This window comes from Dreissena polymorpha, chromosome 4, assembly GCF_020536995.1.
Source record: "Dreissena polymorpha isolate Duluth1 chromosome 4, UMN_Dpol_1.0, whole genome shotgun sequence".
NCBI classification, from domain to species: Eukaryota; Metazoa; Mollusca; class Bivalvia; order Myida; family Dreissenidae; genus Dreissena; species Dreissena polymorpha.
In genome coordinates, this window is record NC_068358.1 from 93437895 (window position 1) to 93465787 (window position 27893).

At 33.2% G+C, this 27893-nt stretch overlaps 1 protein-coding gene across 6 annotated transcripts; it reads right to left on the bottom strand.

Moving 5' to 3' along the window:
• Nucleotides 1-78: 78 nt before the first annotated feature.
• On the bottom strand, nucleotides 79-27893 carry LOC127876408 (NF-kappa-B inhibitor cactus-like). Of its 6 annotated transcripts, XM_052421641.1 has the most exons (4): nucleotides 27743-27893; nucleotides 27324-27443; nucleotides 18905-19346; nucleotides 79-1447 (listed from the first exon to the last, which is right to left on the bottom strand). In XM_052421641.1, the coding sequence occupies exons 3-4, from the start codon at nucleotides 19325-19327 to the stop codon at nucleotides 809-811; spliced, it is 1062 nt and encodes a 353-aa protein (XP_052277601.1). In that variant the 5' UTR covers nucleotides 19328-19346; nucleotides 27324-27443; nucleotides 27743-27893; the 3' UTR covers nucleotides 79-808. The 6 variants fall into 6 exon arrangements, with proteins under 6 accessions (XP_052277601.1, XP_052277596.1, XP_052277594.1 ...); XM_052421636.1 differs by lacking the exons at nucleotides 18905-19346; nucleotides 27324-27443; nucleotides 27743-27893 and adding an exon at nucleotides 14636-14784 and having other exon boundaries at nucleotides 79-1910; XM_052421634.1 differs by lacking the exons at nucleotides 18905-19346; nucleotides 27324-27443; nucleotides 27743-27893 and adding an exon at nucleotides 9738-10347 and having other exon boundaries at nucleotides 79-1910.

Consider the following 27893-nt stretch of genomic DNA (forward strand, 5'->3'; position numbering starts at 1 on the left):
TAACATATAAATTATGTTGCAGGTGTATGCATCTTTACAAATTATAAATGGTAAATGGAACCCACATTCTAGGGCGTATGCAATAGACGATCAACTGGAGAATTTAAAAAGATTTTTTAGTTTTTTATGCTCTTTAATTTTTTATTTGATGTGCATGTTCACACACTTAATCAAAATTGCTAAATGTATTTACAGTTAAAATAAGATTATCGCTTGAAAGCCAATATATAACATATAAATACTTAAAACATTGTATACTGTGATGACTTCTGTCAGTACTGGCGAACATTAAAAAAATGTATAGTGATAATGTCAATAACACTCTCTAAAAAGCAAATGTTAAACGGAATGTAAATATGCAGTGTATTGAAAAATATGCTTAAAAAAAAGACAAAGGCAATTTTAGCTAATTTTCCTATGACATAGAAATAATAAGATCACGTAAATAATTTATTTAACATAAGTTGTTCACATTTGACAAGATGCACACATGTAAATAAAAAAAAACATCACCGGGTATTGCAACGTTTGATGAGACTGAAGACATCAAATGAGTTAATACTGATAATATTTATACTATACCAAATGCAATAAATACTGCGTTAAAGAAAATCCATATAATCACAGATCGAACAACGAACAGACATAAAACTCGCTATAATTCAATTATATAACATAATAAAACATGAACACGTATTGCGGAGATATGTGATATGTTAGATTAAATGGGATAATAGCTATTTAACAGACATACGTGCGTCAACAGACACATACTCTGGTAATCTGAACTAATTGAATAATGTTTGCTTTAATCCGAGTCACTATCCACATATTCTGAGCTATGTTTTGCGCCTGCAGCAGCCAGGATCGTGTATACCCCGTCCTGTTTGTAGTCAAGGGCCAGGTCAAGGGGCGTGTACCCGCTGTACGTCCGTGCGTCCATATTGCATGCCCGAACACCAATTAACGTCCGCACCAGTTTGACGTCACCGCTTATGCATGCAATGTGGAGAACAGTTCTACCCGCTTTTCTCTCAATCATGTTCAAGTCTACGTCGCGTTCGATGAGGAGTTGCAGTATATCTATGTGCCCATTCATGACTGCTAGATGAAGACAGGTCAAACCGTCATAGTTCGCGATATCGAAATCCTGTGGAATTTTCTGATACGGTATATCGTAAGGATTACATTGGATTTCGCGGTTTCGTACTGGCTCTAACAAATAACGAGCTATTTCGTACAATCCATCGCGACAAGCTATATGAAGCGGCGTATTTCCGTTCCTATCGACTGCCGTTACGTCTGCGCCTGCGCACACAAGATTACGTACGATGTGCTTCTGGTTCATGAGGACCGCCAAATGAAGTGGCGTTTGGAATAGTTTGTTTCGCATTGAGAGATACGTATACGTTGGGGCCATTTGAATTATTTTACTAACCAACACAAGGTATTCCAAAATAATTGCAAGATGCAAAGGCGTATCGCCGTCCTCGTCTTTTGCAAACAACTCTTCATTCTGGCAGACGACTCGATGTGCAGTGCGTTGAAATGCATCGTTTATATCTACACCTTTAGATTCTCGATTTTCGCTAAATCGAAAGTCTGACAGCTCACATGAGTCAAGGCCATCACACAGTGTGGTCACTGACACATACTCATTGGGTCCTGAGAATGGATCAGTAGTCACCGCAGTTGACTGTAATTCGTCCTCCCTACGGCAGTCCTCCTCTTCCGATATCCGTCTGACAGACGAAGGCCTTGTTGATCTGGATTTCTTCGCACTGTGGTACTCGTCCATACCTTCCATATTATAGTTCAAAGTTGGTAAGAGGGTATGCCAAAGGTCAGCTTTTGTTTGTAAAACGCCACCAGTATCTTTCAGTATTGTCATGTTTGCATTAAATGACTGTCTGAAAAAGAGCACCTGGTGTATTAAATGCAGTATAAATGATTATATAAATATTCATTAAAAAAACAGATAAAATCTTTCTAAAAAACATGAATAAAAGTAAAGATGTGGTACAGATTTTTTTTATAATATGTCTCAATTAACAATAATTTTCTTTGTTTTGTAAGCCGAATAGCCATAATTGTACAAAAGCCATGTAGGCTGTTGCAAAATCCCAACTATTTTGTGCAGATTAATTCATACAACACAGTGGCAAAATGTTTGATTTTACAATAAACACGTATAAACGAGTTGACCGCGGCATAGACATGGATGTTTAAAACAATTTTTGAACCATTATTATAGTAAAAGTATTTTACATACATTTCTTCGTTTGTATTTTACGTCTATGTTTGTAATGTAAAAAATGAAATGTTGACATTAAATTCGCGTACATCCGTTTACATCATACATTACGTTTATCTGCCTTACATTAAATCAATCACCACAATAACACCAAGATCACCAAGATCACTTAAAATGGCGAGTTAAATTAATTACTTTATATTAAGATTTTTTTCGAAAATGAAAAAAAGCATTTTTAATAATCTCATCTTTTCGATGTATAATAATTCACACAATACTACCGTTCAAGTGGGATTTTATATTTTCAAAAGTTGTCTAATGATTTCTAAACAAGTTATTCGTGTAATTTCTTAGCAATATCGAGAAGCATATGATTTTTTTCGGTTTCTTTGTATGACTCATTTTTAAGTGTGATGCCCTTTTGTTTACTTCAAAGAGTTACATCGCTTCAATTATTCTATGACGTATCCAAGCAGTGTTTCTATCAATTGGTGCAAACATGTACCATGTGCCTTCTAATTTAAATGTCACATTGTACATTTTTGCACAAAAGGGACGATTTATACTTATTGTTCAAACAATAACTCAGTTCAGCTCATCGTTCAGATAATGGCCTATACCAAAAGTCCCGAGTGTGATAACCTTATATCGTTGGGGCTTGTAGATATAAAGTGTTCCTGCTAATCGGCTTTCTATTCATCAACGGAAAATGTTTATGATTTTGTTTCGTCTTATACATGTTAACTATTAAAGAAAAAATACAATAACTGTACAACAATAAAAAACACAGGAGCGTTAGTGATATTTAAAAAAAATTTATGGTCGGTCTTTAAAAGTGTGTTGATATAATATTAAAACTGTATCACACATTTGTTTGATCTCACTGTACACATTATTTCGCACCCAAAACACAGGTAGTTAGCGTTCAGCTATGATATTAATTAGTAAAAACATTATTTTGAATGAAAACTCTTCAAAGTATAACGAACAATCAACTATAGTTATATCGTGTAAACAAAGAACACTCACCGCCAGGTGCTATCCACGAATGATTACAAGTTGACGCAGATGAGAAATGATCTAGTTTTAAATCATTTCGTCACGTGCACCGGAATATTCCGGAAAAAGGTAGACTTATTATTAGATATTGAAATATTTGGGATTCCAGTTGCGCATTTAGTCATATATTTTTGCATTTGGCTTAGAAGCAATTGTAATGCTTTGTCACGTTATGGTAGGAATTTGTAGGTGGAATATTTTGGGATTACTTTATTGAAACATGACAGCCACAAAGTGCACATATGTACAAATAAGCTTATCGATGAGGGAGAGATTAAAGAATAATATTCAGTATAGTGGACACAAGGCCGGGTATGTTTGTATGGGTCAAGAAACAGTGTTTATACAGATAAAGCTTGTAAATATTTGGGTGGTTTGTTTATCCCGTTCCCAGGGTTTCATTTATTCAGTATCTTTAGTAATCTAGCCAATCAGCAATAAGCACGCACAGAACACTGACCAATGGGATTCACAACTGAGTTTCACGGGGCAAATGTTAGAGGGAAATAATCAGTTAGCATTTAGATTAAGAGGTGAACAGATGGAAAAAGACACAATCATGTAGCAATCACAACGTATTTGTACAACTGAAAATATTAGTTATGTCAGACATTTAACTGGATTAGAAACTGATATATGTGTTGTTGAATATTTTATCCCACATTATGCAGAGAAATTAACATAAATAGAGAGGGACGGACTTGTCCCATGCGCGACACGGGAAAATGATAGTTAATGCAAATCTCGTCATCATGACAATATGCGCATGACGAGAAATCGAATGATAGGCTGCATACTAGTAATCTAAGAGTAATGAACATTGCTAGTAACTATGTGTCGTCCATGAACTATGAACGATTACGTGACAGCTTAATAGCTAATAAATGTTGTTGTTGTTGTTGTTGTTGTTGTATATTCGTACTCGGTTTATTTCTTATAACGACGTTGTGTTAAAGGGGCCTTTTCACATTTTGGTAAATTGACAAAATTGAAAAAGTTGTTTCAGATTCGCAAATTTTGAATTAAGCTATCATTTGTGAGGAAACAGTAATACTGAACATTTATCATGCTCTTATATAGCCATTATATGCATCTTTTGTCGATTTAAAAACCTGAAAATTATAAATCGTTGCAACAAGAAACGATTGAATAATTTGGAGAGTTCTGTTGTTGTCGTTATATTTGGCGAAACTACGAAGACTGCCTATATGAAGTATAAAATACGTTCGTCATACATACTTGGCATGATGGCCGAGCGGTCTATCTGGTTTTTACTCTAGGACACCATGGGTCACTGGTTCGAGCCCTGCTGAGAGTTATTTATTTTATTTTATTCTTGATTTTTTTACTGGAGCTTTTTAGATAAAATGTTTACATTTATCAATATAAAGGATTTAATGACAAACTTCAAAACATGCCAAAATCTGTGAAAAAGCCCCTTTAAGTAAGAGGGATAAGGGTATTCGCACGAGTTTAGAAAAGCCCATTAATCGATCTATACATACAAAGCTGGTCCTTTATATCAACCAAAGGCAGCTTAATGTAAACAATAACGGTTGATATGATGCTTGATTATTCGTTAAATAATTTAAACCATATATTTTTATTACATGAATCCATCTGTTGTAAAGCTCCATGGTTTATTAGCATCAACTTGTCAATTTGAAATAATAAGCGTGCGGACATATTAAATGTGTGTAAATATGTGAAAGAAGCTTTAACTGTACGAAATACCTTTATAAATACCACTACTTGAAATAATACTTTTATGTTATTCCTTTGAAAGAAGTGTATGTATCACTTGCAATCAATTATAGTATTTGAAATATTATTACATATATCAAAGTAAATTAAACGTAAAAGTTTATCCTTACTTGCTTCAAAATTAAAATGTTTCTCCTTTTCAAAAGCGTCATAGTTCTCTGTTCTTATTTTGTTCAGAAATTTCTTTGAATTTTGTTGAAATTTTGTCTGAAATTTCATACATAAACTAGGTCTTAATATGAAATAATACTTCATACTTAACCAAGTAACACAATTCATGCTTTGTACATGTTTGATAATTGTAGTACAATACATGTACATGTACGCTGTAATTCAACTCATTACAATTAGTAAACTGCATTGCAAGCATATTGTTGTATATATATATATATATATATATATATATATATATATATATATATATATATATATATATATATATATATATATATATATATATATATATATATATATATATATATATATATATCAATAGGCACGATAATGTTAGACAACCTTCAATGAAAAGATAATAATGACAAGTGATCAAATACATTCAAAAACAGTTTTTTATTATAGATTTTACAGGTCCGTTTAACACGTACATATATCAACATGGTACATATGTATTATTAGCCCGTACTATAAATGATTTATATATGTAACAACATAATTTGTGCAGCAACGTTTTATTTTCAGTTGTTAGTAATTCAATAAATTTGATAACGTGTTTTGATTATAAATGGGTCAGCTTTATTTCTACCAGCAGACTAGTGACTTTTTCCAAAAGGTTGCTTGTCCGGGATACACATATTCTTATTGGTCTAGTATTCTTGTTTTCCAGATGTTGATAGAAGTCGGATCTGTGGCCTATTTACATGATTGTGCTTTATATTCTTAATTGTCAAGAAATATTTTAAAGGGGCATAAGTTTGTTATACTGAATACTTGATCCCGAAAGAGTTGTCTTGACTGTTAATCTTGTTTTCACTCATGCCGTTATATACTGCACATTGATATTTTAAAGCGAGTATGCACTTCTTTTATATGTGTTAAATTGTAATATATTGATAAAACTTTGTTACAAAAACACAAGATGGGCAAGAAAAATTCTAATTTTGAAGATGAATTTCATAAAATGCAACAATGACAAATTTGCGCACCAAGCCGAAGATATTTCGTACATATTTTCTTAAAATAATCGAAGCATTCGTCTTTTTATTAGGGTCGGAGTTAGTGTTCGTGTGTCGTATGAATAGATATCGTTTCAGGTTGATCCGTAAAACTAAATTTAGATTCTCATGCATGATATACATGCTGGCGAATTCGACTGTACAGACATTTTCGATTTCAGAATAAAATATTTGGCTTATTTCGCATTTTTCGACACATGTTCTTCTTAACTTTTATTTTAATTTATATTGAACTATATGTATAATAAGTTCTTTTTACACATTTTATATAAATTCATAAATATTTGACAAAATCGTGCATACCCTTTAAGGAAATGACACTAGTACTATAACAGATTATAAATACTGGATTTTTAAGAAATACAAGTTTGACTTTATTTCTGTTACTAAATACTTACGTTCTACGTTTTTCTTAATTATTTTTATTCCGTGTATTAGTTGATATTATGTTTATTTTTAAGTAGTTGTACAAGCTACAATTTATATGACTGTTTATTGTTATTTTTTAATAAAACACATATATTAATGCTTGAATTTAGAACACGGACACAGTAAACACTTTTGTGTGTGTGTTGTATATAATTAGATATGCTTGATTATACGATAGTATTTACATAAATACATGAAAATCCTGTTGTTTATATTAATTTGTCAGAGGAAGCAATTGTCTTCAAGTTATACCAGTATTTATTTTAAAACATTGTAAAACCGGGCTATCGTGTCTTGTTTAAGATATAAGAGCGTGACCTACCACTAAAACATTTAATGCGATAACAAGTTCATTAAACATGTGACGCGATAACAATGAAACTAAAGCATGTGACGCGATAACAAGTGCACTTAAACATGTGACGCGATAACAAGTACACTAAAACATGTGACACGATAACAAGTACACTAAAACATGTGACGCGATAACAAGTAAACTAAAACATGTGAAGCGATAACAAGTGAACTAAAACATGTGACGCGATAACAAGTGCACTAAAACATGTGACGCGATAACATGTACGTTAAAACATGTGACGCGATAACTAGTGCACTAAAACTTGTGACGCGATAACAAGTGCACTTAGCATGTGACTCGATAACCAGTACACTAAAACATGTGACGCGATAACAAGAACACTAAAACATGTGACGCGATAACAAGAACACTAAAACATGTGACGCGATAACAAGTAAACTAAAACATGTGACGCGATAACAAGTACATTGTCTTCCTAATGTTTTTTTTGAAAGTTTGAAATAAATACAAACGAGAATTTCTTATGTTTTATTATAGTAATTGTCTTCAATATATAAGAGAGGTTACGTAATTGCATACATATATTTATCGTGAAGTAATACCCGTGTCTAACATCATGTGTTTGCGATTTTTTATGACGTGAGTGTGTTATTTAATATAGTATATGTTAATAAGCTGTTCGTATGACTCATATTCGGTTAAATAAAAACATCGGGTATCGATGTACGACTATATAAAGTGCATAATATTTAAGAATGCACCAATTTACCTATTTGGCAACTCATTAAACAAAAACGCCTACTGTGTTAAACTGTTGAAAAACATACTTAAATTAGTTGCAATTCATGGTGGTGAATTTTATTAAAATTTAAAGTGGGTGATGGGGTGTGTTGCACTTTTGTCGGTTATTGTTTTATTATTTCAGTAGGTTATTGATCTTAATTATGAGTGTAATAGCCTATCATATAGTATTAATCGCCAACCACTCAATCACCACGTGTATTCGACGTACATTTGGAGATAGAAATTCATTTCACCTAAATGAGAAGTCAAAGTACCAGGTTACAACCCATATCTGTAAAACAATAGATGTTAAACGAATACAAAGTTCTTTTTAATGACAATTTTACATGGACAAAACTCAACGAACTACTCCGGCAACATACACAAGTGGTGACATAGATCACGACATAGATCAAGTAAAGACATTTTAATCTAGATCATTGTTTAGTCGTTTTTACCAGGAAGTCAGTACACATTTTTTAAGTAATACACAATTACTTCCTATATTTACATAATTATTTATTTGAGTGGCAGTTGACTTAAACATAATACGCTTTTTTATCTAATAGATTGATGCTCCCGTAAGCATTAAATTGTCATTAAAAATGAAACATGTACATGCCATGTACATGTTGTATCGAAACAAGATATGTTCCCCATGTTAACGCATATTTATCTAAAATGGTACAATGCCGTGATTTTCAATACACGGGTATAAAAATGATTTTTTAGATGCACGCCTCAACTGGGATTTGAACACACGCATAGAAAATATGCGCAATAAATCAGTTGCATTGAATTCATTCGTTCACAACAGTATCAATAAAGTCGCAGGAATGCCAAAAAATCTATGCACAAATATTTAAAAAAATATTTTTTGCCAGCTGTCTGCTGTTGACTGCGTTCTTTCAATGGGCTTTGTAGCTTATCATAGTATAGTGTGTCTTGGATATACTATAGAAATGATCTAATCTGCTGGGAAATCAATCCTAGTCCGATACTTAATAAAAAAGAAATTAAAGGATGAGGGATTGTGAAATTACCGGTTAGTAAGAATAAGGGCAATCTTTTATCTAATTTTATACTGACGCGTGTATAAAATTACATTTTATACGTATTGTATGATATTTAATACGTATTGTGTGGCATAATAACGCAATAATTATAAACATTGACTAGATTCGCAAAATTCAATTTACTTGGCTGCTTTTAATCTTTGGGTTACAGTATTATTGTGTTATCTTTAATATAACATATTGCAAAGTTGCAGTGAAAATATATAACTTTATGTCTGAGTTATTATTGTAATCGAACCAAACATGTGATCAATTAATAAAACTTCAATAAATGATCATAGTTTATATCGCTTTTCTAAATTATTCTTTTTATTGTAACTCGTTATCTTTTCAACCCTTAACTAATTAATAGCGAACATTACGAAAACAATACTTTTAAATTTAGGATTCCGAAAAATGCTCCCAAAAATAAACGTTTAATCATAGTTATGTACTACCGCCTTGTAATCTCTCTGCTATCTATACAATTAAATACGGATTGTGTATATGTTAAACAATCAAGCGCCTATCGGCTTATAGTCATATTCAGATGTATGCAAATCTTGGTTCTGACGTGCAAAGACATTATTGATAAAGGGATCTTTTCACGTTTTGGTAAATTGACAAAATTGAAAAAAAGTTGTTTTAGATTCGCAAATTTCCGTTTTAGTTATGATATTTGTGAGGAAACAGTAACACGGAACATTACTCATGGTCTAATATAGTCATTATATGCATCTTTTGACGATTTAAAAACCTGAAAATTATAAATCGTTGCAACGTGAAACGATTGAATGATTTGGAGAGTTCTGTTGTTGTTTAATTTTGTGAAACTACAAAGATTGCTTATATAAACTATAAAATTCGTATTTCATACATACTTGGTAGGATGGCCGAGCGGTCTAATTGGTTTTTACTTCAGGACTCCGGGGGTCACTGGTTCGAGCCCTGCTGCGGGCTACTTTTTTTCCTTTTTTAAATTTTATTCTTGATGTTTTTCTGGAGCTTTTTAGATCCAATGTTTACATTTATTAATATACAGCATTTAATGACGAACTTCAAAACATGCCAAAATCTGTGAAAAGGCCCCTTTAAATATATGTTTTATAATACTGTTGGTTCTCTTTCCACAACAAACATACAGCACAACGGTATAGATAATGTTTTTTTCTGAACTTAAACACGCCTCGCCCTTTTTTCTTCTTTATGAAGACTCATCCATTTATAATTACCTTACAATGTTAAAATTAATGTTTATCCACAGTGAATCAAACGATCCTTGTATGACTTCTTCATTTTATAATTTTTTTACACCATACAACAGTCATGGAAAAAAATCGGTACATACACGTTAAGAATGTTTAATAATACACAAGAATAAAGTAGTTTTCCATTCTCGAGTGTTTGTATTCCCAGGAAGGAGAGTTCACTCAGGTCCTGATAAAATCAGAATTGCACGAACATATATTACATCCGGATGTCGTACGGTGTAAATCCCACACACAATCTACCAGTGAAACATTAGGAAAGCAACCTGTGTCATACAGCTTCCCGAAGTAGGATAGGTATGTGTACATAAATACTGCGTATATCTGATAAATAACACTTGATTTTACAAAGAGGTGTTAAGTACATTTCAGTCGTTGAAGTTATTTTTAAATGAAATTTAATAAACAGTTTTTTTTTAATTTGAGTCCGTTATTTTGCGTAAGTTAACAATAACCGATTGTAAACTGTTTGCGAAAAGTACAACTGCCTCCCGTTCATACGCGTTGAAGCACTCTCAGAACTCGCAAATTAAGGGGACCATATATCATACAGTCACGTATTATAAGTGGGACCTGAGGAATATGAAACTTGTTCCATATACAAGGGTCAATAGTAGTGGAAGTAAGTGGTGTGATACGTGTGAATACTTTAAAACATAATTAGTTCAAGAATGTTCATGTTGATTAACATGAAGCATTAACCTAAAGTTGCAATAATTGTGCTATTTCTTTTCAGGCAATTGAAGCATAATTTAGCAGGAACTGACAAAGACCCTGCAGTTTCATATTCCTCAGGTCCCACTTACTATATTAATCGAGCAATCGGAAATCATTTTTACGTTAAGTACAAATTCTTCATCATAATTCACCATGGTGCACGTTTGTTAATTGTTTACCATACGCGCTGTTACGCTGAAAATAGCAGACGACCACCGTGGGAAACCCGATAACATTTACGTATGTACATTGATAGCAAATAGGTCTGCTATTGGTTGTAAGCGATTGACGTAAACACAGCTATTGCCTACGCATAAACGAATGAACGAATCGTTGATTTGTTTACCTTGTTTTGTTTATGCGTGAATCATCAAGCGAGGCACATCGCTGTTTTTTTTATCAAACATATGCACAATATGTTTTTTTTTCTTCAAATGTTGCATCATACTGACATCGTTAGTAGCAGTAATTTAAAAGAAAGCATATACGATATTTGTTTCAAAACAGATAAATTCAGTATTACTTAAACGAAGGAATAAATGCTCGGGGCGTATTAGTAATGGGAGACGGAAAACTACAACGGGCGAGGCATGGTATGGTATTGCGCAAGGGGGGGTTAGAGGGTAAGGGTTAGGGTTTGGGTTAGTGTTAGGGGTCGGGTTAGGGTTTGGGTTAGCCTAAACCCAACCCTAACCCTAATCCGACCCCTAACCCTAACCCTTACCCTAACCCTTTTTGGGGGTTATCACCCCTGACCATGCCTCGCCCGTTGTAGTTTTCCGTCTCCCATTAGTAATTAAGATCAGTAAAGATGTTAGATTGAAGCGCAGGTTAATAAGTACATACGAGTATGAACACTAAGCTGACATGAAAAACAACTAAGGAAGTTAAACGAAGTCAATCAATTAACACTTACATGTCGTGGTTAACAACTGGTTTCCACTTACATATTTTGGTCAAGTTTTTGGCGTGCATAGCACATTGAATATAAAATGGCCATATAAGGTTAGAACGTAATATTGCATAAGTAATAATAATTGTTACATCCATATAACAATGTTAACCCGACCACATTTGGTGTTGAAATGAACTGGTGAAGAAATTATAAAAGTTGCCGCACAAGAGATATTGCTAACTCTTAATATCACCATGATTGTTTTTATGCATAGGAACATACTTTATTTTTCGCACCTGAAAGCTTAAAACAGGTTATGATTTTGATTTAAAAAAGACAAATATATATGAACTATAAAACCGAGGCTTTGGTTGATGAATGGCTCTTCCACAACAGAGAAAAACAAAAGCAAAGTCCAAGAGGTAAATTACTCACTTTTTTATACTTATAATCTTAAAATACTTTTTTGGGACACGGAACATGATAGAGTTGATACAAAGTTTATCCCTTTGCATTGTGAAAAAGTTATTTCAAAGAAAATACCCCCCCCCCCCCAAAAAAAAAAGAAAAAAGAAAACTGCATCACATTTCAACAAAATAAAAATACCTAAACGTATCGCAATAAAGTGTTTGCTATAACAGCTAGAAGATTAATAACTGTGTTTCAAATACTGAAATTTGAAAGTTTTCAATGAAATATGAACGAAGATAGAGCATGTTTTATAGGTGGTATGCATGATGTTGATGACACTTTAATTTGCGATAAAAAAATACCTCGAAAACGGAGATTTTCGACAAATTCGGCAATTACGGTGAAATGGTCAGATTTTTACTCCCAAGATGCCGTATTCTAATTGAAATAATTATGTTCATATTGTAAAGAGATAAAAGAAATTGTTATTTATTGCCAGCTTACTTTAAAACTATTTAACAACGAATTTTGAATTTCTGGTTCACTAAAAAGGATGCGTTAAAACTGTGAGGAATCATAAAAATGTGGCACCCATCTCTTCAAACAATTGTTTTTTTCTCTCATACATTAGTAAACTACAAATTTAACATGTTGTAACATAGTAGAAATATATTAATTCGAATAAAAAAACTCGTTCTTGATTAAATTTACAGTATTTTCATTTTGTTGAAATATGCACTAATGGTGTTTATGGTGATTTTTGATGAAAGTTTCTCGTTTTTTTAATGAATTCCGCAGTTCTTTTGCAACTTTCATTCTTTGGAATTCGAAGTTCTTTACAACTTATCGGCAAAACCATGTTTCGAATGAAACAAGAGAACAAAAAAGAACAACATAAATGCAAAAAGCTAAGAACTCACTAGATTCATTTAACAAGCCTATACTTATAACTATTGTATCGTACAGATATGCGTGTTGTTAATTCAAACTAGCGCGTGTCTACACTTTTGATGAGCAGGCTGAAATGATGCTATCTAGGCATTCAAATTGATGTCACTTATGCAAACAATCGAACACTTTAAACAACGACTATGGTTAAATTACTAAAAAGTTAACGTTAATGATATTATAAGTGTAAGTGTACTCGAATCGTAGTGCGATTTTCCGCGTGACTCGTGTCATGTAAGTAAAAGTAAAGTGATCAGAAGGAACTTAAGGACGCTAAGACGTCATTGAACATTTGAAGTTACACTAGGCATCAGGTTTTTACCTTATCTGGCAGTAAAAACATGATCAATGCTTATTACTCATATATAAATTATTAGTCGTGGGTTATATCGTAATCATGTCAAAGTGCGTCGGAATTCATGATAATGGCATGAGCAGATTGATTTCATAAAGTATCACTGGAATTGTAAAGAAACATAAATAACCACTGACTCATTCAAATTGCCAGAAACGGGAACTTAGTTATAGAAGCGAATGAATAATAAAATATATCCCGGAATTGGTTTAAGAGGACGAGTCTGTCTAATGCAAGCGCTTGAATTCGAAACTAAAGCAACACAGCCTCATTGCTAAGAATGTTATTTGGATCGGAAAAAAAACAATTACTATAAGTCATTGCGTACAGTATTTAGATGTTTCCTGAAAGTGACTCTAGTCCACGAGAACCTCGTGCAAGTTTAACGAATACGCACATTCAGGTCAAGTTGTGGTACAACTATGTTACGTCATAATTATGAAAATGTCCAATTGCTTGTTTCTACGGCACCGATCTTAATGGTCAATACTTAGAAGTCACATGACGTATAATATGCTTGGCAAGCGTATTACTTAGTGGCAAAGCGTGCGCTAAGTGCAGTGTTTAAGTACAATAAATAAAAAAATATAAATAAAATTACACTGAACATGGTAAGCTTGCATTTTATACTCCGCTTGCACCGATCTGATAGCAAAGTTGTTTACACGGTAACCGCAAAGCAGAAAATCTATAAAGGTGAGATACAATATGATTTCCACATTACGTCTGCGTAATAAATTAAGTAGTTTTTCTGTCTTTTTAACTATGCAGTTTATTAATTAATTTCTAAAAAAACCTAAAAAATATTTAAAAACACACGATTTTTATTCGTTTAAAATCATATTAATTGAAATGTATTCAATTTGTCAAAATATGTTAAGTGTAGGAAGCCAAATGCGTCACTGAAATCGACTTCACATATGCATACTCTGCGTTTAAACATATCATCATGACAAGCTATTAAATGCATGACATCAAACGGAGTTCGAATTATCATATCCATTTAAAGTCATCTCGTTTGAAGATAAATAGTAGCATAGTTCGTTCTCATTCGCTGTGAAGCTTATTACCGCATACCAGTTTGAATTTTAAACATTAATTCATGCATGTAACTTCAAAATATTTGTTAAGTGGGTATCGGGCTAAGCGTATACCACAGCTGATACAAACTTTAATAAACTAACCTGTCTTCCGAGAAGAAGTAAAACGGGGGTGCAGTGTATCTATTCACCGGAACTTTAAAGAACCAGGGGTGCCTCTGAAATCGGGGTGTCGTCTATATGCCACTCAAACCCTCACAAACACCTGACTCGGTGCGGAGTCTGGAGAGCACACTGTCAATATTCAAGTAAAGTAGTCAAACCATACCAAATAGCACAACATATTTAGTGATATTTAAGTCGTAAAGTATTATAATAACCATATTAGAATTATACCCATAATCACTACATTACTATCGAAAATTAAAAGCGAATATGTATTGTGGCAATACATAACAATAAAACATATTTATCAGGTTTTATACATACCACATAATAAATACTAATTTATTAAGAGTTCTGATATTTTTCGGCTTCCACAGGTATTTCTGTAAAATATAATATTTCATAGCGCCTTTATCTTTCAACGTCCCAATTACCGTCTGATGATCCGCAGATGAAACTATCTGCCACAGTACATCGACCACCTTGCAATGTTTTCCTCCAAAATCCAGTTTTGGAGTAAGTAGAGAAAATTAAGGATTTTTTAAACAAAAATGTATGAAGAAAACTTTGTTAACAAGTCATTATTTTAAAAAGTTTCATGTTCATGTACACTTAAATGTAGTTCACGTGTACTTCAACACGACGTTATATAAATGTATGACAATATATGAATTGACAAATAATAAATGTGAACACAATTATAAGTAAATACAATTAATTATAAAATGCTTTTGCACAACTACATACTAAACATTGAGCAACAATATGCGAGAAAAGACGCACATACATTTTGGCACAGGACATAGACATCAGCCATGTTACCTGTTTTAAAATGTTCTTGGAGGTAAACACAACTCATTATCATTTCCTTAGGCGGTACACATGTAATAACAATCACAGGCCTAGTAGGTTTTCTTCAGCTAATTTCAAAATATTTAATGAACATACCTACTTGAATAGTGGCATCCGAACTGGTTCGATAAAACTGAGGACTTATTCTGAACATATTTGCAACGTCTCATTATTAGCTGAAAAGCCTACTACGCCAAGTTTACAAACAAGCCTAAACTAAACAACAAACAAGAGATGTGTTTGTCAGAAACACAACGCCCCCTGTTGCGCAGCTTTGAAATAAAATTTCAGTTTATCATTTGGCAGGTTTACAAATTATCTCCCTTTTAAAGCTTATTACTTCCCTTGGATTGTATTTTTTGACTTTTGACCTTGAAGGATGACATTGACCTTGACCGTTCACCACTCAAAATGTGCAGCTTAATGGGGTACACATGAATGCCAAATATCAAGTTGCTATCTTTAATATTAAAAAAGTTATGACCAATCTTAAACGAAGGTTAAAGTTTTAGTTAAAGTTTTGGGACCCACACAATGAATGACACACAAACAGACAGGACAAAAACAATATGGCCCCGATCTTTCGATTCGGGGGCATAAAAATAAAAGGAAGACAATATAAGCTTGTTATAAACGCAAATAGTATGCACTTGTCATTGCACTCATTCGTAATTTACTATACACGTACATTGACTTAAACCAATTATACATTGCAAAAGACACAAATATGTGAGGGAATATGTAATCAAAAAATCAACTGAATCATAAAAATGTACATGTTTCATTAATGTGTTTGTGTGCTTTATTTTTTCGTTTTTACACACACTGAACCAACATTTGCATCATTTACTCCCTTATTGAACTGCCATGAGCGCCGAGCAAATGTTAAGGGATAAACCGATACAAATTAAATAATATCAAACGAATGTTGTACGAATTGTATGGAGGTTGTTAATACGCCATTTAACTATAAACCTGTTTTAAATAAGAAAACAACAATTAAGATTGTGTTTTCAAATAGTCTAATTGAAACAAATATATGAATTCCATATTGCATAAATATACGTTGATTTAATGGATCAACCTGCACACTTTCAGAAGAAACAAAATATCATGCCGACATTTTCAACGACTTTAATATAATATCATATGAGTTGAGACTACTTATATAATACTATGCCAAAAAACAAAACAGCGCATAGAGCAACACATAATAAAACAAACAGACGTACATAAACGTACATACGCTATCATGAAATCTTTTTAAACACAAAAATAACTTTCTTATTTTACATTATAACATGTAAAGTTCACAAAAATAATTTGACAAGCACCATAAAACATATTTACCATTATAACATGTAAACTTTACACAATTTATTTGATGAGCACCATTAAAATTAAGAAATATCAACATAAGATAACTATCCAGTCACAGACTGAAATATATAACAACAGTAATAACAACAACCTTGATCAGAAACATTGAACACGTGAATTTGCAACAATTTCAATGGCGCATAATTTTAAACCTTTACAATAATTAAAAAATAATTATTGAACAAATGTTTCAAAAATGCCATATAACGTATGTCATGTATCAATTAAATAATACGTGTAATAATCTCGTATAAAAATATAATAAACTTACAATCGAAGCCGTACGACTTTACCTGTTACATATTTCCCTGACCAGCAGGACTCAAACACTCAATGCCAATATAGCAAAAGACTTATGATGACTACATATCCACAGAGTAAATATGACATTACAGCGTATTGACTGCTAAAGATACAAAATATATGACTACATGTATAACAGAGAGCATAAGTGTTACAAAATGTAGATCAATTTATCAAATTTTGGAATGTATTGAACAACCATATCTTACTACAAACCGAATTCAATTATAATTGATGTACATGTCTTAATATTATTTGATATAGTCAATCTATTCTGGTGTTGTCCGGCTAGCGCAGTGGTTGGTAAACTCGCTTTTCACCTAGGCGACCAAAGTGCAATGCCCGTTCCCGGCAGCATGTGAGTTTGATTGTTGGTGGTAACCATACCGGACAGGTGGGGTTTCCACCAGGTACTCCGGCTGGTGGTCACCATACCGGACAGGTGGGGTTTCCACCAGGTACTCCGGCTTTCTCCACAGCACAAGACCAAACCAACATTTAAAAACTTTCAGTAACAGCAAAATAGCTCGTAATTGCAACTATGATTCACAATTCGTCCTTACATTCGTGAGTCTTGTAAGTTAAATAGGTAGGAGTGCAGGGGCACACTCCGGGTCAATACAGTCAAGAACAAGCATCGCTTTTAAATAACTATTGATTTTTTAATGGCTTAGTTGATTTAATTGTAATTATTTTTTGCATGCATTTTGATTATATGTATATGTGTATGACGCATTTGCCTGTTAAACTATCAAAATTCAAACAATACGAAGACAAGTAAACGTATATCCAATGTTTACAAGCGGGGTAAGCTAACTGTTGATGTTTTAGATACTTTCAGCTGTAAATTGTAAGACGTTATTTGGGCTTCTAGTTATTAAAACTCAGGCCTTTTACAGTATAAATGTATAAATACATGAAAAGAACGTACTGGGTGCAGCATAAACACACGATAAAACGTAGTTAGTATTTACACTAAAATAAATTAGGTTAATGTCAATGGAACACATATACCATTTACCCTCAACCGAAAAATAATTGTGTTATCCTAGCTAATACAATAATATGGGTGCTCTAGTCCGAGTCACTGTCCATCGATTCGGCACCCGGTTTCGCGCCTGCAGCCGCAAGGATCGTGTATACCCCGTCCTGGTGATAGCAAAGGGCCAGGTCCAGGGTTGTGTACCCACTGTACGTCCGAGCGTCCATATTGCATGCCCGAACACTCATTAACGTCCGCACCAGTTTGACGTCACCGCTAATACAAGCCATGTGAAGAACAGTTGTACCCGCTTTTCGCTCAATCATGTTCAAGTCTACGTCGCGTTCGATGAGGAGTTGCAGTATATCCATGTGCCCATTCATGACTGCCAGATGCAGACAGGTCAATCCGTCGTAGTTTGCGATATCAAAATCCTGCGGAATTTTCTGATAAGGTATATCGTAAGGATTGCATTGGATTTCGCTGTATCGTACTGGTTCTAACAAATAACGAGCTATTTCGTACAACCCATCACGACAAGCTATATGAAGCGGCGTATTTCCGTTCCTATCGACTGCCGTTACGTCTGCGCCTGCGCACACAAGCTTACGTACGATGTGCTTCTGGTTCATAATGACCGCCAAGTGAAGTGGCGTTTGGAATAGTTTGTTTCGCATTGAGAGATACGTATACGTTGGGGCCATTTGAATTATTTTACTAACCAACAAAAGGTATTCCAAAATAATTGCAAGATGCAAAGCCGTATCGCCGTCCTCGTCTTTTACAAATAAGTCTTCACTATTGCAGGCAACATCCTGTGCACACCGTACATTGCTTATGTGCATACTGTTTGATTCTTGTATTCCACTAAATTGGAGATCTGACAGCTCGCACGAGTCCAGGTCATCGCACAGTGAGGTCAACGAGGGATATTTGAAAAACGTATTAGTCGGCACTTCTCTTGTTGGGGATTCGTCTGTCCTAAGGAAGCCCACGTCTTCGGGAATTAAAAGAGCAACAGAGGACGTGCGCCTGTACTTTCTTTTTATGTGATATCCAACACGCTCATCCATGTCGGATCTCTGTGGACACCTGTTGTTATGACCGTGGTCGTTTTGGTTTACCACATTGCCGTCTGTTCCTGTCAAAGTCATGTTCGCTTTATACTATGATCTGTAACAAACATGAATCGGATGATTATTTATCAGAGATATATCTGTACAATGTAGTAGCGTGTAATAAATGAAAATTGACAGCTTATATAAATGCACATTTTTACACCACAGGTAAATAACATAAACTAATGTTCTACAACATGTCTTTTAAATGGAATACGATACACAATTAATGTATAAGCATGGGTCATTATAGGTATTTAACCGTAAAGAAAATGTCCTTTGTTTCTATTTACATCGCAAGCAAAAAATGATGGTAAGTAGGTCGTCTTAACTTTAATTTAGATATTTTTTACGATTTCCCATTTAAAACAGAATATGTAATGATACGCAGACTTCCCAACCTCTTTTTACTTCAGTTTTATAGTTATTGTTTGCTAATTAAAAGAAAAAAAATGAAGCAAAATTTAGCTCAAGCTTAATCTTTCATTTACTGAATATCATCAAATTTAGAAAACTTATCGAAAATTCAAATGGAATATCAAAACCAAAATTAAAGAAAGGCACAAAAAGAAGGGTCGGTCGGTTTAGTGGAAACTGTTCAACGCCTGTTTCACATGCATATAAACAAGCACAACCCGCTTGTCTACATGTACATTGTACTTTACTTGATAATGTGCGGAATAGGCTGACAAGAAACCGCATCAGTCATTAAAGTGCAAGGTTTTTAAATTCAGGTACATTTTATCAGACATAACAGCGGTTGTAACCAACGTTTAACCAATCAACTCGAATGTATTTAATGAATGCTGTAACTGGCCAGGCACGTTTAATCTCCTTTCTTAATATTTGGGATAATACTAATTTGTACAGTTAACATTAAAATTATGTTGATTTTGTTTAACAACACAAGGTAAAGTAATTATATTTAAACACGTTTTTAAACGACTAATTATACTGAAATTAACACATACTTCCGCTAGTCACAATAAATGAATTGAAGCCACTGTATACGAAAATTCATAGGTTAAAATAAAAGTACAATATAATTTAAATGTAACATAATTGTTATATAAAACAAAAGTATAAATAACATTTTGTACAACTGTATTCCTTTTCAAATAGCATATGGATACTAATTTTAGCAACAAACAAACAACACCTTAACAACCGTTCAAAGTTGATAAACCCCAATTGCTAGTGCTATAGCTACTGCTTTACCTGCTATGAATAAACCAGTTTTCGGTTTGTATAAATCGACATAAGCGAGCTATTTTATACACAACCAATAACTACATTCTATAAACAGCAGTGACGTAATAATATATTTATAGTTTTCGACACCGTGTACACACAGGTCTAACTGACAATAACGTTGTGACGTCAGCATAGATCTATGTACTATGTTTTGTCCAATAGTGATACATCGACTATCTCCGGAATCCTCCGTAAGATTAAGCAATAAATCGTCTTCTGATCCAGAGCGAGTGTTATCGTCAATCTGAACGCATCGGACAGTGGGCTACACCACACCGATATGGCGGAATTGTCCGAGGTGTCCCGATTGGTGTTATCGTAACACCATGGTATGCCTGGTTGCCGGTTTGTCCGAGAATAGTTCGCCTAGCACAAACCAAACCAAACATAGTATGGATACATTTCGACTGAATCATTTGCCGGAAGCAAATATTAGAATAGATATTAATGTTTTGGTAAAATTCCTGAAATGCTAAATGTAACGTCGACGATAAGGTAGAAAACGTGTGCGGGAACCGCTGCTTATTAACGGTGGAAGTCTGCCGACTATGGGGAAATGACAATCATAACATTTCAATTTCAGCAAGTATGTCATTGAGAAACATATCTATGTACACAAATAATGCAATTTCGTGAAAAGACCTATAGCTGTCCCATAACACAAAGTCTACTTAGCAATGTAAACATATTATGACATCCTGGGATCCCATGTACCGTAGTTTCTATTAATAATTCGGAATACCCAAGCTCACTTGGAAATGTAACTTTTACTAAGAAGGATACATAATACATTTAAGAATGATTTTTAAGAAATCTTAGCTGGATTATAATTCCTATTTAAGCAGGTATGTTTTGTATTATGTACTTAATTGAAATGTTCTTCTACTGTGTCTTTAGATAAAAACAAAATGCATTATTTTTGCGTGGTCGTATTCATGCAAGTGTCCATTTAAAACACAGTTCGATTATCTTCCTTTTTTGTTCATGGTGTGAACAAACTTCAATAAATGTATTCTAATGAAAAGAAAAAAATGTAATTATCTCTGTATAAAATGAGAGCTGTTAATGTCAGTACGTTTGAGATGAAAACATTAGTAAATACATGTTTTATTGAATAAATATTAGGTATGTTAGACCAAGCACCCCCGGGCTAGCACCATTATTGATTATAATACGGGTATATAGAGGTGTGTCGAAAATATGGGGTTTGTTTTTCTACTCAAATTTTAGATATGGGTATGGTTTTGAGCATCTAAGTATAGATATGGGTATTGAAATCAGAAATGTGCTTGTATAAAAATGCATATAGATTTGAAAGTACATGTATCAGAATCAAAATGGGTATGATAAGTTTCATTCTTGTATATAAATGGATATTAAAAAGAAAATGTTAGTAGCGAGAACGATGCAGAAACTTGACCTTTGGAAATTAATCAATTATTGTGTTGTATGACTTCAATATACAGACATTTTAAATGGCAAAGTTGTATGATACATATATGAAATTTACAAATAAATATATAATAGCAAATTTAATAAGTATACTGTATTGATACGATAGAGATTAACATTCTAGTATGAAGTGTGTCCACTTTATTAAATTCTAGTATTGAACTGGGTCCAGTTTATTAAAATTCTTGTATTGAAATGGGTCCACTTTCTCAATGGTATCGTATACAAATGGGTCTGCTTTTTTTGAAAAATCTTGTATGAAAATGGGTCTACTTTATCAGAGTTCCGGTATAAAAATGGGTCACATTTCGGAAGTCTCAGTGGGACACCCCTTCCCTAAAAATTGGGAAGTTACCCCCCCCCCCCGGGATTTTAAGTTAAAATATATATTTATTAAATTTGCCGTAGCTTTCGACCTCTCGGTCATGGGACTCGAAAAATTAAATGGAACCGACGAGTACCGAAAGACCATCGAACAACTTTGGAAGCGCAAACTGAGGACGTTCAAACCATATGGACTAAACACAAAAGACTAAAATTGGCGCGCAATGTAACGTGCGATAATATAACGTCACTTCCGCTAAAGATGATATGCTTATTCACAAATAAACGCCGCTGAATTTCATATGTCTTGACATCTCTGTTGCATAACAATTTTATTTCGTCGTCGTATAACCGGACACATTTATTTCGTCTAAATTTAGACTCTAGTGCGTGACCTACAATAAATATAGGACGCGATTGAAACTAATTTGTTTTCATGGATATGTTCTGAACTAAATATAATCAAACATTGGTCATATGTTATATGTGTTATGCAAAAAAGTTATATGAATTCATTTGGATATTTTCCGTGCAAAAAATCATTCTCATGTCCTATTTTTAGTCCATATTGTATTGACGTATTTAGTCTATTTATGTATTTGTACTGTGAACAGTGATCATGGATGGTAGCCAATAAACAACCCGTATCCAAATACGATTTTATAAATAACACAAGATTTAGCATGATTTAAAAGACGCACTCGTCTCAAAATAAAACACAAAAAACACCGACATTGTTATTTTTAGCCATTCTTATATTTCGAATTGAGTTAGTTTGTTTTGGAAATTCATTGAAGAGAATTATAACAAATATTTATTTAAAGAGATGGGCAAAAACGAGGACGCACACGCGTCAACTAAAAAAGTGTATCTCTGTTGCTCAACAGTACAGTCACCTTAATATGATAACTAAAAAGATTGTGACAAACTGTACATTCAAGAACCTGTACGTGACGTAGGTCTGGTGATATTGATAAATTAGAAGATCGAAATGACTCCAATTCCGTGAACTATAAATCAATGAACGTTATAAAATGTTCAAACTTCTCTGATTCACGAGCATAAGAATGTAAAACATCACATAAGAATGTAAAACATCACATACACGAGTCGGGTCGTAGTTCAACAGATACGATGTCCTATAAGGACCAGTATATAGTGGACCCGGACATTACTGTTGTTCAAAATGATCTAAACGACCTATATACAGAATGAAAAGATCATTTCACGAATCGATGTACTTAAGATGATTCTTGTTAAATATTAATTGTATTTTGAAATAATTTGCGTTACGCATCTCTTCACAGTTCATGTCAAGGAATTTCTTTTTACTGTTAAAATACCAGACAATTATAGAAAACATATCATTTCTTATAGTATATTAGAAAACAGATTGTAGTGTTCTTCTTTCTTCACTATTTGGGCTCATATCCGTTTTATAATGTTATGATTTGTTTAACTATTCGTCGTCATTTCTTTACGTTTTACATAAACATAAAATAGTAATTGTGACAAAAATGTTATTATACTAAGATTTTTAATACAATAAAAAACACTAAAACAATAATTTACATTGTTAACTTGATTTTATCGTTTGGCTGGTGGGGACCCGAGAATGCTTTAAATTTTAAGTCTAAATCATGAATATTTATATATCCTTGATGGATATAAAACTCCATTCCCGATTAGTTGAAATATTCATGAGCAAAAAGGACTTCCGGATTTGAACAATGCCAATTACAGGAATCTACTTCTAGTAGCTCTTGACACATTTTGGGGGAAAAACTTTGACACATTTTTGTTACCTAAGCATAAATGGTAATAATTTGGATTTTCGTTACGAGAACCAATTACATTTTATTAAATTGGAATAAGCAGTTGTTTAAGTCATAGCTGATATTGTGTAGGTTAATATATTTAAACATATGATACGTAAGTTCCGTGTACTATGGAAAGTGTAATTGCAGTTTAAGTTATTGCTAAATTGTATTACAACTTCCAGAGAAGTAATAGGAGGGAGTTTTACAATAATATTGCGAATCTAGGTTATTGTAGTTTTATTTGAAGGGTCAATCGTTTCGAAGAAACAGAAAGGGAAGCTCATTTGTGTTAACTGTAGACGATGTTAAAGAAACCCCGAAACATTATTAAAAACTCTTGATACGTTTGTAGATCGATTATAAATAGCCGTTCTGTGAAGATCAGATGAGTTAAAGTCCTTTTAAAACAGTTCTAGAGAAAAATAATAGAAACACAACATTTGGCAGTGATGTTTTGTTTCAAGCATCGTACTAATCAAGTACGAAAACATCATCCCCAGTTACCGCATTCAGACACTTTGTGGCACATATATATTATTTAACCGATATAACAACGCGCACATTCACACAACTACCATGAACCAATATGAGAGCTATAGCGGAACATCCCGAAACACTCACTTCTTGAGACAAACCTTTCTTAAAATATTAATAATAATGACGTTTGTAATGGAACACTATTTGCTTAGTTTTGTCACTTAAAGTTAAAGTGTTGTTCTTTTTATTATTAAATGTATTATTAATTCATATTTTATGTCAATCATAAAAACATGTGTCTAACCGTTTGAGTTTAACCCCTGAGAATTAACCAGGGGTTTCGGTGTCGACCGCCATTGTCAAATCTTTCGAAACATTTTCGAAACATTTTCGAAAATGTCGACACTTTTTTTTTAATTAGCAAATTTCATTACTGACACTGTAATTGTAGTCTTTGCTATAGGTTGTACATCATTATGACTAAACAAAACAAAACAAATATAATATAATATCGGCATTCATGTGCATGTTATGCATGTAAAGGGAATCCATCGTCACCTTTTAATGGAATATATATATATATCCATTAAAAATTTCACAAACATTCACGAGACATTACATGAAGTTGTTCATGTTTATTGCTAATTCAATTATTTTATAATTTCTATTTTATGATTTACCGTATTTGCTAAAAAGGATACAGCGCCCATATTGATGAATTCATAATCGGTTCATAACACTTAAAATATAGTGCAGAAAAATCACTGGCATTGCTACTTAAATCAAAGAAAATGCAATGCAAATTATAGGACATATATATAAAAAATTTACAACAAACATATGGAATTATTGCACACACATATGAAAGTTTAGAACACACAAATATTTTAAAAATTATGCCACACAAATATCAGAATTATGCCAAATATATATCAAAATATTGCATACATATGCGAACTATTAGAACATATATAAGAAAATGTCGACCATTAATTTGAAATTATACAAAATGTATTTGCTATGCAATACATATATCGGATTTTACAATATATATTTATGAATTTATACAATATATATGCACCTATACTACACAAAAATGGAAAATATACCACATAAGTATGGAAACATCGAATTTTGCAACGTTTGACACGCCATAGTTAGTTTAAAATCTGCATATTACCGCACTCGGCCATCCGTGCTAATACCATGGGTAATTTATTATATACTTTAATATCTGCAATCCTCGTAGTGTTACAAAATATAACGACAGTCGTCCTTGTTTTTTGTTCAAATATTGGGATTCCACTCTTTCTTGTCTAAATTTAGAAACAAACTGAAAACTTCCTCTTAACATTATTTTCTTTTGTTTTTATACTTTATATTAATTTAATCTGGAGATTGACAGATTTATCTGTTACATGAGGTTAATTAATGTATACAGGGAACAAATTCTGGTTTATATTATTACATTGAAAGCCTTATCGTGGGAAATGTATTGATTGTTCTCACCTTTTTTCAATATCCTATGCGAAACGAAACGCTTGAGTAAGGAAAACATCACATAATTGTATAAATTAAACGTACACTTGAGTTGCAAATGTGGCGCTCAACTCTTCGAAGCTGTCTGACTTGGTATGCCTTTGAATGATATGCGTGCATAAGCTATATAACGAATGATCAAATGTTCTCGTATGTTCGAGTACTGTAAATTTTATACGCGTGATATTGACCGTCATGAATCTGGGACGGTGCCATGTGACTTTGCAGTTTCTTGTAATTATTTTACGTTCCAGATGTTGACTCATCAGTCAGTGTTCCCATTTTATACATAAACACTGGTTTCTAGAAAAGTCTACTTATAAAATATCCCATAATACTCAGAGAAAAGTGTAGTTATAAATTACGAGTTATTCCAGAACAAACCAAGCTACGCATAGGTACAAAAGTATGTACAAAGCAACGTTCACCAGTAAGGGAGAACGAGTATGGATGGCACTATGGACTACTATTAAAGCTATCATCATGGGGTATAATACATCAGATTCTCAATTGTTTTAAATCATCTATCGCAACACATACAATGCGTCATTTAAAGGAGCCTTTTCAAGTGTTGGTAAAAGAATAAAAATTATTTTTAAAAATGTTTCAGATTCGCAAATTTTCGTTGTAGTTGTGTTATTTGTGAGGAAACAGTAATACTGAACAATTGCCATGCTCTAAAATATCCACTATATGCATCTTTTGACGATTTAAAAACCTGAAATTATAAAGCGTTGCTACGCTAAACGATTGAGTATTTTGGAAAGTTCTATTGTTGTCGTTATATTTTGTGATACTTATTGTTATAATAAGTATACATATATCGTTCATCGCATGAGCACGGATGGCCGAGTGGTCTATGCGGTAGACTTTTACTCCAGGGGTCAGTGGTTCGAGCCCAGCTGAGTTTTGTTTTCTTTTTATAATTTTATTCTTCTTTTGTACTGGAGCTTGTTAGATCCAATGTTTACATTTATCAATAAAAAGCATTTATTGACAAATTTCAATACATGCCAAAATCTGTGAAAAGGGACCTTTAACGACTAAAATGAAAATATTTACTCAGAAATACGGTAATTTGTTGACGATACCAGTCTGCTCATTATTAATAATTCAACGTCATTAGCTGCACATGATCTTAACCGTGATCTTGATTCCGTTCATACCTTGTCTATATCTTGGATTGTCTCATTTTATCACACGATACCCGACGACAGTTGAACAACATAAACATGTTGGCTTCATTTTGTCTCACGACTCCCGATGGTCTGAACACATATCTGCAGCTATAACCAAAATCTAACACTTATCGACATGTTGAGATCTTTAAAACACATGGTCAAGGTCTAACCTTAAAAACGTGTATGTTCATTTTAACCGGTTGCTTCTAAAATATGGAGAAACAGTCTGGGTGACTGCTTAAGCGCGTTACACGCATACATGTAATTAGAGACTGTACAAAATGAAGTAGTACAAATATATCCCGGCGCAACTATAATTTGTAATACAAATTCTATTGTAATCGATTATCGATTTGATCAATAAAACGTAAGCTTTTTAAAAATATATTGAAACAGAGACTTACCCTGAATACCTATTAGAACTAATTCCACTCAATCGACAAAATCTTTCGAGCTTAGATATAACATGTCATGCTGATATAAATATATGTATTATAACTACACGCGCACCTAAACTTACATACGCTGTATCATTCGCTACCAACTGGTAGTGTC

Bases quoted from the DNA above. Each gene is read 5' to 3' on its own strand.
- LOC127876408 (XM_052421636.1), bottom strand. From the start codon at position 1,891: ATGACAATACTGAAAGATACTGGTGGCGTTTTACAAACAAAAGCTGAC.